General features: G+C 37.6%; 1 protein-coding gene across 1 annotated transcript in view; it reads left to right on the top strand.

The window, feature by feature from the left end:
- LOC308273170 (disintegrin and metalloproteinase domain-containing protein 18-like) overlaps positions 1–17,765 on the top strand; it is a gene marked incomplete at both ends in the record, with an annotated part of 167,211 nt that overhangs the window by 110,199 nt on the left and 39,247 nt on the right. The window contains one exon of the mRNA XM_080710264.1: positions 11,607–11,687. Coding sequence (XP_080566390.1) covers positions 11,607–11,687 — 81 coding nt within the window. The remainder of the gene's footprint in view (positions 1–11,606; positions 11,688–17,765) is intronic.

Here is a 17,765-nt window from a genome sequence, read left to right on the forward strand (position 1 = left end):
GCCAAGATGTCCATCAACAGATGAATGGATTACAAAATTAAGGGATAAGTACATAATGGAATTTTACTCACCCCTAAAGAAAAGCACGATTATGTCATTTTCAGGAAAATGGATGGAACTGGAGAACATTATGCTAAGTGACCTTAGTCACACAAAAAAACAATAAATCGGATGCTCTCCCCAATATGTGAAAGCTAGGGAGAAAATGGGTCATAAGAGGAACTCTAAATAAAGAAGAGGATACTATAGATGAGCAAGTAAGATGACCTGAGAGAATGAGAGGGGGGAAGAGGGAAATTTTCTAATGTCCATAATGTACATTAACAAACATAACAAATTCAATCAGTAAGCCAAACATGAGAACTAGGGATGGGGAAGGAATTGGGTAAGGGATAATTGGGAGATGTGTGCCTGTATGCCTCCATCATTTTGTACTCTATTAAGATGTATGACTATAATGCACCAATAAAAATGTTTTAATAAAGAACAGTCCAAAGGGTGTTTCCTTTTTCTTCTTTTTCTTTTCTCTGAGGCCACTTTAACTTCTGAAAAAGTCTAGGCAGTGTTGTTAGCCTGGGCCTAATTGCCACAAAATTTATAAACATCTGTATTGTGATAAGGATGACTTTTGTTCCTTCTTATGAAGCAAAAGAAAACATAAGTTATGGCAACTAATTAGTCAAAGGTCCTGGAGATTTGCTGTTTTTGTGATTCCAAAACAGTTTTAGCCTTTATACAGTCTGAATTTCTAATATTGATATATAATGTCTCCTTTTTATTGTTCAGTGGATTTTGGTGTTCAAAGTCAAAGAACTAAAGAAGGTTATGGAAATAAAATTTATTTTAAGTCAAAGAAAGATAGAAGTCAAATACAATTTCCCCCACAAAGAAAGTTCCCCAAAGAGTAAGCATTGATCTAAGTTCTTGAGAGGTGAGCTTTTAAACATTACTGATGTTTCCCATCTGCTCTTTTATTATTTGTCAGAAATGGATCATGGAGGATCAATGTCTTTTGCACATGTTCGGTTCTTAATTTGAACTGTTATCTTGTGGGATGATAAACTTTAGTCTTCTGGGGCTGGTGGTTCTAATCTTGTAGTGACACTTGTCTGCCTTCCCACTTTATTCACCCTAACAATTTATTTACACCAGGAGTAGCAACTATGATATCAGACAAGTTAAACTTCAAACCCAAACTTATTAGAAGAGACAAAGAAGGTCATATTTTACTGGTAAAAGGAATAATCCAGCAAGAGGAAATAACAATAATCAACATCTATGCCCCAAACATAGGTGCAGCTACCTTCATAAATCAAACTCTTTGTGACATGAAGTCACACATAAATCCCAATACAATAATACTGGGAGACTTCAACACACTTCTTACAATACTAGACAGATGTTCCAGACAAATGGTCAGTAAAAATGCCTCAGAACTAAAGAACACCATTAACCAAATGGACCTTTTGGACACATATAGAATATTTCACCAAACTACAGCAGAGTTTACATTTTTCTCAGCTGCTCACAGAACCTTCTCTAAAATAGATCACATCCTGGGACACAAAATGAGCACTAGCAAATTTTAAAAATGTTACATACTTCCCTGTATCATTTTAGACCATAAAGGAATGAAACAAGAAATCAACTATAAGAAGACCCAGAGAAACGACATAAACATGTGGAGACTGAGCACCACACTTTCGAATGAAGAATGGGTCATAGAAGATGTAAGAGATGAAACCAAGAAATTTCTAGAAACAAATGAAAATAAAGATACACCATATCAAAACCTCTGGGACACTTTGAAAGCAGTATTATGAGGAAAACTTATAGCTCACATAAGAAAAACAGAAAATCTTCAAATAAATAACCTAATGACACACCTCAAAGCCCTTGAAAAGCAGGAACGATTGAACCCCAAAGCCAGTAGAAGAAAGGAAATTATTAAAATTAGAGCAGAAATTAACAAAATAGAGAATAAAATAACAATACAGAAAATTAACAAAACCAAAAGCTGGTTTCTTGAAAAAATTAACAAGATAGATAAACTACTAGCCCACCTAACTAAAAAAGAGAATCAACCCAAATTATGAAGATAAGGGATGAAAAAGGAGAAATTACTACTGACAGTGTAGAAATCCAGAGGATTATCAGAAACTACTTTGAAAAACTATACTCCAACAAAATGGAAAATCTGGAGAAAATCGACAACTTCCTAGATAAATAGAACCTTCCTAAACTGAATCAAGAAGATATAGAACACTTAAACCAACCAATAACAATCAAAGAGATTGAAACAGCAATAAAGAGCTTACCATCAAAGAAAAGCCCAGGACCAGATGGTTTCCCAAGTGAATTCTATAAAACCTTTATAGAAGAGCTAACCCCAATACTCCTCAAACTATTTCGTGAAATAGAAAAAACCAGGACTCTCCCAAATACATTGTATGAAGCCAACATCACACTAATACCCAAACTGAATAAAAACAGTTCAAGGAAGGAAATCTATAGGCCTATATCTCTAATGAACTTGGATGCAAAACTATTAAGCAAAATACTAGCAACATGCATTCAAAACCACATCAAGAAAATTATACACCATGACCAGGTAGGGTTCATCCCAGGGATGCAAGGCTGGTTCAACATACGAAAATCAATCTATGTAATTCACCATATAAACAGAATCAAAGACAAAAATCACATGATCATTTCAATAGATGCTGAAAAACATTTGATAAATTTCAACATTCATTTATGATAAAAACACTGCAGAGAATTGGAATAGAAGGGACATATCTTGCCGGGCGTGGTGGCGCACGCTTGTAATCCCCGCACTTGGGAGGCGGAGACAGGAGGATCACGCAGGTTTGAAGCCAGCCGCGCTGGCGTAAGAGACCCTGTTTCAAAAATATAAAATAGGTCTGGGAGTGTAGCCCAGAGGTAGAAGGGCTTCCAGGAACCCCAGTACCACCAAAAAAAAAAAAAAAAAGAAGGAACATATCTCAACATTATTAAGGCAATCTACAGTAAGCCCACTGTCAACATCATATTAAATGGGGAAAAACTTCAAGAATTACCCCTAAAAACCAGAACGAGACAAGGATGTCCATTATCACCATTTCTCTTCAACATAGTACTAGAGACTCTAGCCAGAGCAATAAGGCAGGAAAAGGAAATCAGAGGAGTACAAATAGGAAAAGAAGAACTCAGACTTTCACTATTTTTAGATGACATGATACTATATTTAGAAAACCCAACAAACTCAACCAATAGGCTTATAGAACAGATCAACAAATTCAGCAAAGTGTCTGGATACAAAAATCAATCTTTTTTAAAAAATCAGAAGCTTTCCTGTACACCAACCATAAATCCACTGAAAAAGAAATTCAGAAGACACTTCAACTCAGGATTTCACACAAAAAATAAAATACTTAGGAATAAACTTGATCAAGGGGGTAAAAATCTCTACAAAGAAAATTATAAAAAACTGAAAAAAAGAAATTGAAGATCTTAGAAGATGGAAGGATCTTCCATGTTCATAGATTGGCAGAATAAATATCATTAAAATGGCCATCCTCCCAAAAGTGATCTACAGATTTAACGCAATGCCCATTAAACTACCAAGATCATTTCTCACAGACATAGAAAAATCGGTCCTTAAATTTATGTGGAATAACAAAAAGCCCATAATAGCTAAGGTAGTTCTCAGGAACAAAAACCATGCAGGAAGAATCACAATACCTGACTTTAAACTATACTACAAAGCCATTGTAATAAAAACAGCATGGTACTGGCACAAAAACAGATATATAGACCAATGGAGCAGAATAGAAGACCCAGAAAGAAGTCCACACACTTTCAGCCAATTGATTTTTGACAAAGGGACCAAAAACATACACTGGAGAAAAGATAGCCTCTTCAACAAATGGTGTTGGCAAAACTGGTTAACCATATGCAGAAAATTGGAAATTAATCCCACTTTCTCACTCTGTACAAAAGTCAATTCAAGATGGATCAAAGACTTTAAAATTAAACCAGAGACCTTGAAGCTCCTTGAAGAGGGCATAGGTCCAACACTGCAACACATAGGCACAGACAAACATTTCCTCAACAAGACCCCAAAGGCACAACAAATTAAAAGGAGAATCAATACATGGGATTGCATGAAACTGAAGAGCTTCTGTTCAGCAAAGGAAACTGTCAAGAACCTCAATTGAGAGCCAACAGAACAGGAGACGATTTTTGCCACCTACACCACCAATAGAGGACTAATATCTAGAATATACAGAGAACTCAAGAAACTCAACACTAAGAAAACAAAGCATCCAATAACAAAATGGGCAAGCAAACTAAATAGACACTTCACAAAAGAAGAAATTCAAATGGTCAATAAATGCATGAAAAAATGCTCAACATCATTGGCAATCAGAGAGATGCAAATCAAAACTACCCTGAGATTTCACCTAACTCCAACTAGAATGGCAATCATTCAAAACACAAACAACAACAGATGCTGGCGAGGATGTGTAGAAGTGGGAACTCTAAAACATTGTTGGTAGGACTGCAAATTAGTGCAACCACTTTGGAAAACAGTATGGAGAATCCTCAGAAGAATGGGAACAAATCTACCATTCGATCAAGCCATACCACTTCTGGGTATCTACCCAAAATATAGGAAAACAAACTACCAAACTAATGCATGTGTATCTATGTTCATAGCTGCACAATCCACCATAGCCAAACTATGGAACCAGCCAAGATGTCCATCAACAGATGAATGGATTACAAAACTGTGGGATATATACACAATGGAATTTTACTCAGCCATTAAAAAAAAACTCAATTACATCATTTTCAGGGAAATGGATGGAACTGGAAGGCATTATGCTCAGTGAGATTAGTCAGTCACAAAAAATAAGAAATCAGATGCTTTCCCTAATATGTGAGAGTTAGGGAGAAATGGGTCATCGGGGGAACTCTAGATGAAAAAGGAAATCCTATAGAGGAGCAAGAAAGACAACATAAAGGAGGAAAAAGGAGGGGGGAAGAGGAAAATCTCTAAAACACACAATGTACTTAAACATATCGAAATCAACCACTAAGCCAAGCAAGGGAAGGAGGGACGGGGAGGGAATGGGGTGGGAATTGGGTAGGGGGTTAAATCAGTGATATGTACATGTATGTACACACAAGTTCTTTACCCCAATATGATGTATGAATATAATGCACCAATAAAAATAATTAAAAAATAAAAAGAGTGAGACTGTATGAACATTGGTCATGGCTTAAGAAAAATCAAAGGATCAGAGTATATCCAATGATTAAATCTTCCACTTATAGTAAGCATGTTCCTCAAAATCTCCTAAACAAGAAAAAATAAATAACACAAAATGTATGTTTTCTAAATGTTTTAGAACTTTGCCCTGAAGCTATCTCAACAGAAACTCAAGGTAGCACAGTGCTTCTTTTAAATATATTTTGTGAACGTGGTTATTATCTACATCATCAGTAATGTCCACAGGAAGCCCCCCATTTTTTAAAAACATTAGCAAACACATTGCCATGAATGATAAAAAGACAGTATAACTAATGGAAAGAGGCTATTGAACCTCCCTCAATTCTCATGCTACCTTTCATGAGCAAGAAAGAAATAGTTTAAAGATCAAGCAAGAGCTATGAGGACAGATCAAAAGAAAGATTATTCCGAGGTCTTAAACCCTGATCAAGGCCCTCTCTGCCTTTGCCCCATGTGATTTTAGAACTGCTGTGCACTAGAGATTCCATTTTATCTTCCATACCCTACCTCCTTTGAGTTGAAACATCTACAAATGTTTCCATACCAGTCTTTCCAATGTATATTTGTGACACTGGGGACAGATAACTTCATTCTTTAGTTTTGTATATTTGCAGAAGAAGGAACTCTACTCGGAGTTCTGTCAAAAAGCCTGATTCACAGCAGGAGCTAATTTAGAAATAGATGTAGTCTCTCATCTGCTGCCAGTGGAATGAGACCTGGGGAGTAGATGTAGTTTCCCCATGTAAATGCCATCTAGCATTAAAGGATCATGACTTATGGTAACTTGATTTTTAAAACGTGTCCCAGTCATCTTACTTCTCATGGCTTAAACAACATGCACTTCCCCACCACAGCAAAGGTTGGACTTAGCTGCTTGCTCCTAAGAAGTGGAGTATGGCAACAGTTATGGAAAGGTCCATATTTCAAGTTCGAAGGCCTTTTTCCTCATTTCCATTTTACATCTCAATGGGGTTTCCTTTACCATCCATATATCTAATGACATTCTGATCATAACTATTAAGTAATATCTAAGAAAATTAAGACTTCCTCTGTTTTCTCTTTGTGTGTGTGTGTGGTGCTGGGGATTGAACCCAGATATATTTTACCTCCAAGCTACACCCCCAGACTATTTTTTTTCTTTATTTCAAAACAGGGTCTCACTTAGTTTTGGAGGGCCTCACCAAGTAGCTGAGGCTGACCTCAAACTCACGACCCTCCTGTCTCAGCCTCCCAAGTACTGGGATTACAAATATGAGTCACCACACCCAGCTTCAAACTTCCTCCAGAGCTTTACTTTTCTTTGGATCCCCACCAGAATTTCCAAGAATGCTCTATTCACAGCAATGTAAACTTTTTCTGTATTGCACTTCCAAACTCTTCTAGACTACACCCTTCGTGCAGTTTTAAATCTGCTTCTACATCTTTAAATAGTCAATTTAGCAGCACTCAGTACAAAATTTTGACTTAGGTTTTTTTTTTTTTTTTTTTTTTTGGTGGTACTGAGGTTCCTGGAAGCCCTTCTACCTCCGGGCTACACTCCCAGACCTATTTTTACATTTTTATTTGGAAACAGGGTCTCCTAAACCAGCGCGCGTGGCTGGCTTCGAACCTGCGAAATCCTCCTGTCTCTGCCTCCCGAGCGCGGGGATTACAAGCGTGAGCCACCACGCCCGGCTGACTTAGTTTTTAAACAACAGAAATTTATTGCTAAAAGTTCTGGACATAATAAAGTCTAAACTTAAGGCACCAGCAGATTCAGTATTAGGTGAGGAATTGCTCTCTGCCTCAAAGAAGATACCTTCTTGCATTCATGTATACATACATACACACACACACACACACACACACACACACACACACACATCCTTATGTATGAATCTAATCTAATTTTCATGTGCCTATCTGGTATCTTGTGTCTATAAATGGGAGATTCTTATGCTACTATTAATATGACAATAAAATAACTCACAGATATTGAAAATATATAGATGCAATACTTAAGTAAATTTGTGTTATTAAAGGGCCACAAATAGACATTTTTCTATCTCCAAAATTATTTATGATGCATCTTTTGCCTATTGACTTTTATATTGATTATCAATGCATAATTTTAGGTAAAGTCTAAGATGTTGTGAGAAATGATATTTAATGTAAAACAATGCTTTTATTAATAACTTCTTATCATCCTTCTCCATTCAGATACTGGTCAAATTAGATAATTTTATAATATTCATATGACATATATTTTAGTTTGTTTTCTATGACATAATATATGTACCATAAATTTACAGTTTCAGCCATGAATTGTTCAAGTGTACAATGCAGTACTTTCATATTGTGCAGTCACTACTATTATCCATTCCAGAACCTTTTCATCATCACAAACTGAAACTCTGAGTTCATTAAAAGAATTCATTACTGCCAGGAGTGGTGGTGCACACTTGTAATCCCCTCGCTTTGGAGACAGAAGGATCGCGCAGGTTCGAAGCCAGCCTCACTGGTTTAAGACACCCTGTTTCCAAATAAAAATATAAAAAAGGTCTGGAAGTCTAGCCCAGAGGTAGAAGGGTTTCATCCCCAGTGCCAGCAAAAAAAAAAAAAAAAAAAAAAGAAAAGAAAAGAAAAAAAGACTTCATTACTTTCTCTCCCTGCTTTTGTTCAGCAATATTCTATATTTGTGTGTGTGTGTGTGTGTGTGTGTGTGTGTGTGTGTGTGTGTGTGTGTCTGGGATGGAACCCAGGGGCATTCGACCTCTGAGCTACACCCCCTGCCCTATTTTTTATTCTTTATTTTGAAACAGGGTCTCACTGAGTTGCAAAGGGCCTCACTAAGTAGCTGAGGCTGGCTGTGAACCATGATCCTCTGGTCTCAGCCTCCCGAAAGCTGGGATTACAAGTGTGTGCCACCACGCCTGGCCTATATTCTATTTATATAAATTTGACTTCTTTGCGTACCTCACATACGTACAGTCATGCAACGTATGTCCTTTTGTGTCTGCCTTATTTTATTTAACATGATGTGTTTCAGATTCTTTTGTGTAGCAATTTAAGCTCATTTTTAAACCCAAATACCATTTCCTTTTATGTATATGCCACATTTTGTTTATTCATTTATCTGACAATGGACATCAAATTTGCTTCTACCTTTTAGCTACTATGAATAATTCTGCTACAAACACTGATAGACAAATATTTGTTCAAGTATTAATATTCAATTTTTGAATATATACTTAGTATATACCTAGATATGTTTATTTTTAAGAAATAATTACAAAAAAAATTTAAGTTTTGTTGAGGTTTTTGTATTTTGAATTATTTGATCATATTTTATGCAGCTATTTTTAAAAATAAGCTTTAAAATGGAAAAAGGATAATAAAGCAAAAAATATAATTAATCACATACCCAGATGGCTAATAATCATTGGATTACCCACTGTAACTTGATGAATTAAAAAGATTAAGTTAAAATATTTCTCTTGCAGTTTGGTGTGGTTGCACACACCTATAATTCTTGTACTTGGAAGGCTGAGACTGGAGGATAACAGGTTTGAGAAAAAGCCTCAGCAATATAGCAAGACTCTCAGCAACACAGCAAGACCCTGTTTCAAAACGAAAAATAAAAATGCCTGAGGGTTTAGCTCAGAATGCTCCTGGGTTATATCTCCACTTTCCAGGTTATTCTGATGATTATTATAACAAAAATTCACAATGATATTATATTTGAAACCTAAAAATTTAATTCGATTTCAATTTTCAAGGGAATAAATCATTAACATCTAGTCAATTAGCCACAAGAAAATGTTAACACAATGAAAAGAATCCATCCTAGAAGTAGATATCAAAATCAAGTCTATGGAATCGAACCCCAGGTGGGTGGGCGGGTGCAGGTGGGGCACCCTTAGGCGACCCCCCCACACCCAGAAGGCCCCAGAGGTCTGGGCTGCATGGCCCCGACCCTGGGCTGGTGGGTGGGCACAGGCAGGGCACCCTTAGGCGGCCACCCCCACCCGGAAGGCCCCCGAGGTCTGGGCCGCAAGGTATCGACCCTGGGTGGGTAGGTGGGTATGGGCGGGGCACCCTTAGGAGACACCCCCTCCCATCCAGGAAGAAAAAAAATTTCATCGCTACTGAGTGCCTGATCCCACATCCTCCCCAAACCACACATACTCTCTTCTCTTATTTAAAAAAGGGGCGGGGGACGAAAAAAGAAAAATATTCAAATATTCGAGAAGGGTTAAGATGGCCCCGGTGGCAGCTAGAATACTGGAGATGCAGACAAAACATATCCATCTGAACTGGAACTTTTGTAAAAGTTCCCCGCGAAGGAGGACTGCTGCTTCTCTACATTGTCAAGAATCCTGGACATCATCTGTAAGGAGAGAGTCTAGCGGAGACCTAGGAGGAAGGCAATGGTGGCAGCAGTGGCTGAGATTGCGGTGGAGACTTGGATTTGAGAGAGGCAGACATCTGATCCAACCCACCCTGATCCTCTGAAGAAATTACTCCAAAGGTCTAATGCTACTGTCACGCATGCTTAGGAACACTGGACATTATGCGGTATGGGAAAAGAGCTTGGGAAAGATTTGAAATGGTGGAGGCAGTTGCATTGGCAGCAGCAAGTACTCAGGGGAGGCTGAGATCTGACGTAATACACCTGGAACTTTTGAAGAAATTACCTCAGAGGCAGAATACTACTACCACGCACCCTTGGGAACATGGGACAGCCTACTGGGTGAAGAGGGTGCTCAGATCGGAGCCTGCTGAGGGGTGAAGCCAGTGCCGGGGCCAGCAAGGCTGGGAATGGAGCCTGATGTGTGGCAAGGCCATTACTGAGGCCTCCAAGGCCAGGATCGGAGCCTGCTGAAGGGTTAGGCCGGTCCTGGGGTCAGCGAGGCTGGGATCGGAGCCTGCCATGAGACAAGGCTGGTGCTGGGACCTCTGAGGCTGGGACTGGAGCCTGCCGAGGGGTTATGCCAGTGTCAGGGCCAATGAGGCTGGGATCGGAACCTGCCATGAGGCAAGGCTGGTGCTGGGGCCTCCAAGGCTGGAATCGGAGCCTGCCGAGGGGTTAGGCCAGTGCCAGGGTCAGTGAGACCAGGATCAGAGCCAGCCGTGAGGTAAGGCCAGTGATGGGGCCTCCAAGGTCAGGATCAGAGTCAGCTGCGAGGTCAGGATCTGGACAGGACCGGAGCCAGTGAGGCTGGGATCAGAGCCTGATGTGAGGCAAGGCCGGTGCTTGGGCCTCCAAGGCCTGGATAGAAGACTGCCAAGGGGTTAGGCCAGTGCCAGGGCCAGTGAGTCTGGGATCAGAGCCTGCCTTGAGGTATGGCCGGTGCTGGAACGCCTGAGGCTGGGATCAGAGTCTGCCAAGGGGTGAGGTCAGTGCTGGGGCCAAGGAGGCTGAGATCAGAGCCTGCCGTGAGGCAAGGCTGCTACTGAGGCCTCCGAGGCAGGGATTGGTGCCAGTTGAGGGGTTATGCCGGTGTTGGGGCCAGTGAGGCCAGGATCAGAGCCTGCCTTGAGATATGGCTGGTTCTGGGGCCTCTGAGGCTGGGAGAGGAGCCAGCTGAGGGGTTAGTTTGGTGCAGGGGCCAGCGAGGCCAGGATAGGGGCCTCCCATGAGGCAAGGCCGGTGCTGGAGACAGCGAGGTTGGGATCAGAATCCTCTGGGTGGCCAGGCCACTACTGGGGCCCTCAAGTGTGGGATCAGAGCTTGCAATGCGGCATGTACAGAGAAATAGCACAGAAAATAAAATCCAGATGCTTCCTCTAATTAGCAAGAACTAGGAAGAAAGGGGTAACAGGAGGAGGTTGAGTAGAAGAAAGGGCCCTATGAGAAGCAATTAAGGTGACCAATCAGAGGGGAGGGGATGGGGAAGGATGGAATCTCTTTAAAACTCATGAGGTGCGTAAACAATTATATCAAAGATAATCACCAATTAAGCATGGGATCGAGGGAGGGGGAAGGAATGGAATGGGGATTGGATAAGGGCTTATCAGATGATATGTGCTTGTATATCCTCTCAAGTCTTGTATTCCAAAATGATATATGATTACAAAAAATAATAAGTAATTGCTACAAAAAAAGTCTATGGAATCTTTACTAACATAAACCATGCCACAGCAAACACTCAGATTTTTTTAAATTATTGCTATTGATATTTTTATATTAGAATGTCAAGATATTTGTACCAGAATCAGAGTAGGAGTTTTTCAACTCGGGTATCTTTTATGAATATGTAACAAATTGGTGATATCTTTTTTTACATTGAGAATGATTGTGAAATATTTTGGCTTTTTTTTTTAGTATTGTGTAAATAAGACCTGCAGACAAGCCCATTTAATAAGATATAACTGTAATGCTACTAAAACTTGCAATGGGAATGGGGTAAGTAATTTTTTCTTTTTCTTTTGTAATTCTAAGTTGCATATTGTAGTTCTGAATTTCATATTATTATTGAGAGTAATTAAAAATATTCTAGGCATAATCCTAGTACTTGAGACTCTGAGATAAGAGGATCTCAAGGTTGAGGCCAGTCTCACTAAATTCGGAAGACTCTTGGCAATCTAGCAAGACCCAGTTTCAAAACCAAAAATAAAAAAGATGGGGTGGGCTGGGCATAATGGTGCATGCTTGTAATCTCAGTGCTTGGGAGGCTGAGGTAGAAGGATCGCAGGTTTGTAGCCAGCCTTAGCTACTTAGTAAGGCAGTCTGCAACTTAGTTAGACCCTGTCTCAAAACAAAGAATAAAAAATAGAGCTGGAGATGTAGCTCAGAGATAGAATGCCCCTCGGTTCAATCCTCAGTACATCATCATCATCATCATCATCATCATCATCATAAGTATAAGTATAATAAGCATATAATAAGTATATAATAATAATAAGTATAATAAGTACAATAAGGTATAACTTAAGGTTAAATGCCTTAGGCTCAATCCCCAGGACAAAATAAATTTAAAAACAAACAAACAAATAAATATCCTGTTTGGAAGGACTGAGGATCTGTGTTACTTTAAAACTGACCTTGCCTATGTCTAGTTGATAAATAAATAAAAATGAATTAATCTAATACCATTAAGTGAATTATTTTGTATTTACTGCAAGCACCAAAACTTGAGAATGAGCAATATGGTTAAATGAAAAATATTCACTATTTCTAAACACAAATACACGTTTTACTTATGTTTAAAACATACTTTGTTCTCCTCTATGTGCTTAATAACCAAAATGTATAGTGATAAAGTATTTTATAAAGACTATACCTTAAACTGGTATGATGGTGCACACCTATAATCCCAGTACTTGGGAGAAGGTGAGACAGGAGGACCTTAGTTTTGAGACCAGCCTTAGCAACTTAGTGAAATCCTGTTTCAAAATAAAAAATATAAAATGTGCTGGGGTTATAGTTTAGAAATAGAATGTCCCTAGGTTTAATCACTAGTACCAAATACATAAATAAACAAATAAACCTTAGTAACATATTTACATGTTAGGGAATTTTTATACTACTCTTATTGGAGATTTCTGATGAAAAAAAAAATCCTGACTGTGAAAATTAGCGATCTAAGCATCAATATTTAGAATTTAAGAAAAGAACAGAGTATTAGGCTCAAGTTTTAGTGCATGAATGTGTATACATGGCAAATATTCTTATCTTGCCTGCATTGAGAAATGCATTTGCAAATACCAATGTATTTTTATATTTTTAAACTCCTAGAATAAAACCAATCGTACTCTTTAAGTTTTTAAATTTTGTTTGATATAATTGTTCATAAATCACTAACACTTCATATAAGTTTTGATATGTATATAATGTCTTTGATGTAGTGTCAAGGTTACGCTATGTTATGATGTTTCTTTACTATACATTTTCTAAAGCATTTTTCAAAAACAATTAATAGGCATTTTTCAGGGTAGTTTCTGGTTTGAAGAAAAACAAATGCCATATAAGGAAAGCTCCTGGCTACTGTCTTGCTTTCCCCACAGTTCGTCTCTGCTACATCTTCCTTCGGCACCTTGATATTAGATTTCTGTCTTCTTACATGCCTAGTAATTTGTAATTCTGTGTTTGATGTTATTCATTAAATGATGGTGGTGGTATCTTTCACAAGATAGGCATCATAGTTTCCTTTTGGCAGAAATGGTGTGAGCCTAATTACTTAAATTGTTGAACTGCATCAATATAAGCTCAATTGTTTTATCAATCTAAGATTAGATTTAGGAAAGTTGAAAAACTGCACATAGAAGTTTTCTGTAAATGTAATAGGGTATTTAACATATTCTCTAATATTTTGTAATTTATCTTTCACACATCATACAATATAATTTAAAAGTAACTTCCCTCAATTATTTTACGTTTAATTAATTAGATTATTACAAATACTAATTTTATCTATTTATTTTAACTGAGGATTAAACCCCAAGGCATTTTATCTCTGAGCTAGACCCTTAGAACTTTTGTATTTTTTTTTTAATTTGAAACTGTTCTCTCTAAACTGGTGAGGCTATCCTCAAACCTGTGATCTTCCCATCTTAGACTCCCACGTACTGGGATTCCTGGTGTGTGCCACCACACCCAGCTACAGACATCAACATGATGAGAAATATGACATGGAAAATTTGGAGATGACTGTTATAAAATTATTTGGAAAAAATTGAGCATTTCTTTCTAGAATCTTGACAGATTAAATGATATAAATGTTTGAAAATTTTGGTAAAAATTAATGATAAATTTGGATCTGCTGTTTTGGTAGGACTTGGATAATTGACTGCATTTTTTACTTGTCCCTACCAGTTAGTGACCCATTTACATTAAAATTTTTCTACCACAAGAGTTATTTATATCTTATTGAAAATTTCAGTGATATATATATATATATATATATATATGTGTGTGTGTGTGTGTGTGTGTGTGTGTGTGTGTGTGTATTAAAAACATATGTTAGCTGGGCGTGGTAACGCACACTTGTAATCCCCACGCTTGGGAGGCGGAGACAGGAGGATCACTCAGGTTCGAAGCCAGCCTCACTGGCTTCAGAGACCCTGCTTCCAAATAAAAATATAAAAAATAGGTCTGGGAGTATAGCCTGGAGGTAGAAGGGTTTCCAGGAACCACAGTACCACCAAAAAAAAAAAAAGTATAATTAGAGCAGTCTACCAGGGATTGAATCCTGAGCTCTATCACTGACCTATGCCCAGCCCTATTTTATGTTTTATTTTGAAATAGGGCCTCACTAAATCACCACATGCTGGCCTCGAGTTTATAATCCTCCTTAGTAGCTGTGATTGCATGTGTATGCCACCATGACCAGATAATTGTGTATTTTAAATATTTTAAAAATTTTAATATGCTTTTATTGAGACATTGTAATTATACATCATAATGAGGTATAATGTGATAGAATATATGTGCAGACAGCACTTGGGGTGTTTTCCTCCAAATCTCACTCCACTCCCTTCCCTTCTCTATACATGTCATTAAGATTGGTACTGTAACTTTCATATGTACCTAGTATTATTTAAACTATGACCTTCATTACATTTTCTTCCTCCCTCTTTCCTTCCCCTAACCTTTCTTCCCATTTCTCCATTGGACTCTCTACTCCTTCATCTGAGGGCAAAATATTATAGCAATGCATGCATATTCATGTTGAAATGTGTTTTCAAATTTAATATGTGCCTAATATACCTTTTTTGAGGAAGAAATGGAATGAACCCAGGGACATCTACCTCTGAGATGCACCCCCAGCCCTTTTCACTTTTTATTTTGAAATAGTCTTACTAAATCACTGAGGCTAGCCTTGAACCTGCAATCCTTACAGCTCAACTTTTCCAAGTTCTAGGAGTACAGTTGTGAACCATCACATCCAGATTATTTTTATTATTTTGGTTTATGATATGTCCATTTCTGATACATTTTTGTTTGTATTACATGTATGGGTTTATTTCCTAATTTTCACTTTTTATTCCATTGTGATATTTTGCTTGTTATTAATATGCTTGTTATGTTACTTATACTTTTTATATGCCATAACTAGATATATTCGCTATATAAGCTATTTATTCCAACATTCCTTAATACTTTTTTCTTTTTAAATAAATTGTTTAAATTCTTTTTCTTACTCTACCTTGCCAAATACAAAAATAAATTATATAGTGTGGCTTTTGAACACAAGTTATATTGTAATTTGAAAGTTTGTCTTAGTTGGGCTTGGTAGTGCATGCTTGTTATCCTAGCATTTGGGAGGCTGAGACAGGAAGATCACAGTTTACAGACAGCTTCAGCTACTACTTAGTGAGGCTGTTTGCAACTCAGTGAGACCCTGTTTCAAAATAAAGAAAAAAAAGTAGGGCTGGGGGTGTATAGCTCAAAGGTAGAATGCCCCTGGACCATCTCTAGTATTGTAAAAAAAAAAAAAAAGTTTGTCTTATACTTTGTTCACCATACAAAACTTAAATAAAAACCATTTCTCCCTGCATATGCAATAAAATCTTCACCAGTTTTTTTGCACTTTTCTCATACAACCCCACCACCTTTTACTTTTATATTTTGTGTTTTGTTTGACTAGTTGGACTTATCAAGTTCCCTGAAATTGTAAGGGATTATGGGCATCATATTAATTTTGTTTCTTAACAGTTACATTAGAGTTTAAATCATATTTGCTTTACTATTTTAGGTCAAATGTTCTCTCAATCATGTTATTTTTCTACTTTCATTAAAAAGATATGATGCTCTGGTACCACTTTGTTCATCAGGCAGGAGAAAATATATGTGAAGATAGGTGTTTAGAGATTTTGTGTATCAAAAAATGCCATTCTAAATAAGCGACCACTTTATTACCTAAGTGATTATTCAATTTCATTTCCCCTTCTCCCAACCTCTGAAACTCTGTTTTATTTTCCTGTTGCTTTTGGTCCTGTAAGGGAGAGTTAAATGCTACTTTCATTCTCTTTACATTATACAGAAATGTCATCAAATTTCTTTCTCTCTCTCTCTCTCTCTCTCTCTCTCTCTCTCTCTCTCTCTCTCTCTCTCTCTTTCTCTCTCTTTCTCTCTCTCTCTCTCAATTAGAAATATTTCCAAAAATGTCTAATGTTTGTTGGTATTGTTTACATTTTTTGGAAAGCCAGTCTAACCATATGGTCTGAAATATCAAGTTATTCTTTACTTAAAAAGGGCTAAATGAGTGATGTGTAAGTGTATGCTTCTACCACTTTGTACCCCAGTAAGATGTATGGCTGCAATGCACCAATTAAAAAATAAAAAAATAGCCGGGCGTGGTGGCGCACGCTTGTAATCCCCGCGCTTGGGAGGCAGAGACAGGAGGATCGCGCAGGTTCGAAGCCAGCCGCGCGCGCTGGTTTAGGAGACCCTGTTTCCAAAATGAAAATGTAAAAAATAGGTCTGGGAGTGTAGCCCGGAGGTAGAAGGGCTTCCAGGAACCCCAGTACCACCAATAAATAAATAAATAAATAAATAAATAAATAAATAAATAAATAAATAAATAACAAATTTTAAAAAGGTATAGGGTAGCTAGGAGTGGTGACACACACTTGTAAGTCCCAGTACTTGGGAAACTGAGACAGGAGGATTACAAGTTTGCAGCCAGTCAGCTACTTAGTGAGGCCCTCCACAACTTAGTGAGACTGTGTTTCAAAATAAAAAGAATTAAAAAAATAGGGCTGGGGGTGTATCTCAGAGATAGAATGCTCTGGGTTCAATCCTCAGTAACACACACACACACACACACACACACACACACACACACACACACGCATATTTACTTGGCATTGATTTGCTCAAGCTAATGATGTTTTTCCTTTTAAGTTAGTAAAAATACAGTGATGATATCCTTTCTTGTTTTGTGTTCTTTAAATAAATGTAAACTAATTCATAAATGGATATCAACTGTGGAACAAGCTTAAAATGATTTGTAAGAAGTATTTAAATCATAATTTTCAAACTGTGTGCTAAAACATTTATTACTAGTGCACTGAACAGTCGACAATAGAGATATAGATACATAAAATGGAAGACCACTTTGTGTGATTCAAAACTATAATTCAAATTAATTTTATTAAAATCTATTTTGATGTGTAGGAAAAAGATTCACAATTTTAATGAACTTTAATGTAGCTTACAGAATGAGCATAAATGCACAAGGTCATTCTGTAGAACATCCATACTTGATTATTAAAAATCTAATTTTCTTTTCTTTTTTTTTTTTTTTTTGGTGGTACTGGGTTTCCTGGAAACCCTACCACCGGGCTACACTCACAGACCTATTTTTATACTTTTTTGTTATTTGGAAACAGGGTCTCTTAAGCCAGCGCGGCTGGCTTCGAACCTGCATGATCCTCCTGTCTCCACCTCCTAAGCATGGGGATTACAAGTGTGCGCCACCACACCCAGCAAAAATATAATATTTAAAATGTGCCAGCTCTACACACTTATAGTTACAGG

The sequence above is a fragment of the Muscardinus avellanarius genome, assembly GCF_963383645.1.
Source record: "Muscardinus avellanarius genome assembly, chromosome: 14".
Taxonomy (NCBI): Eukaryota; Metazoa; Chordata; class Mammalia; order Rodentia; family Gliridae; genus Muscardinus; species Muscardinus avellanarius.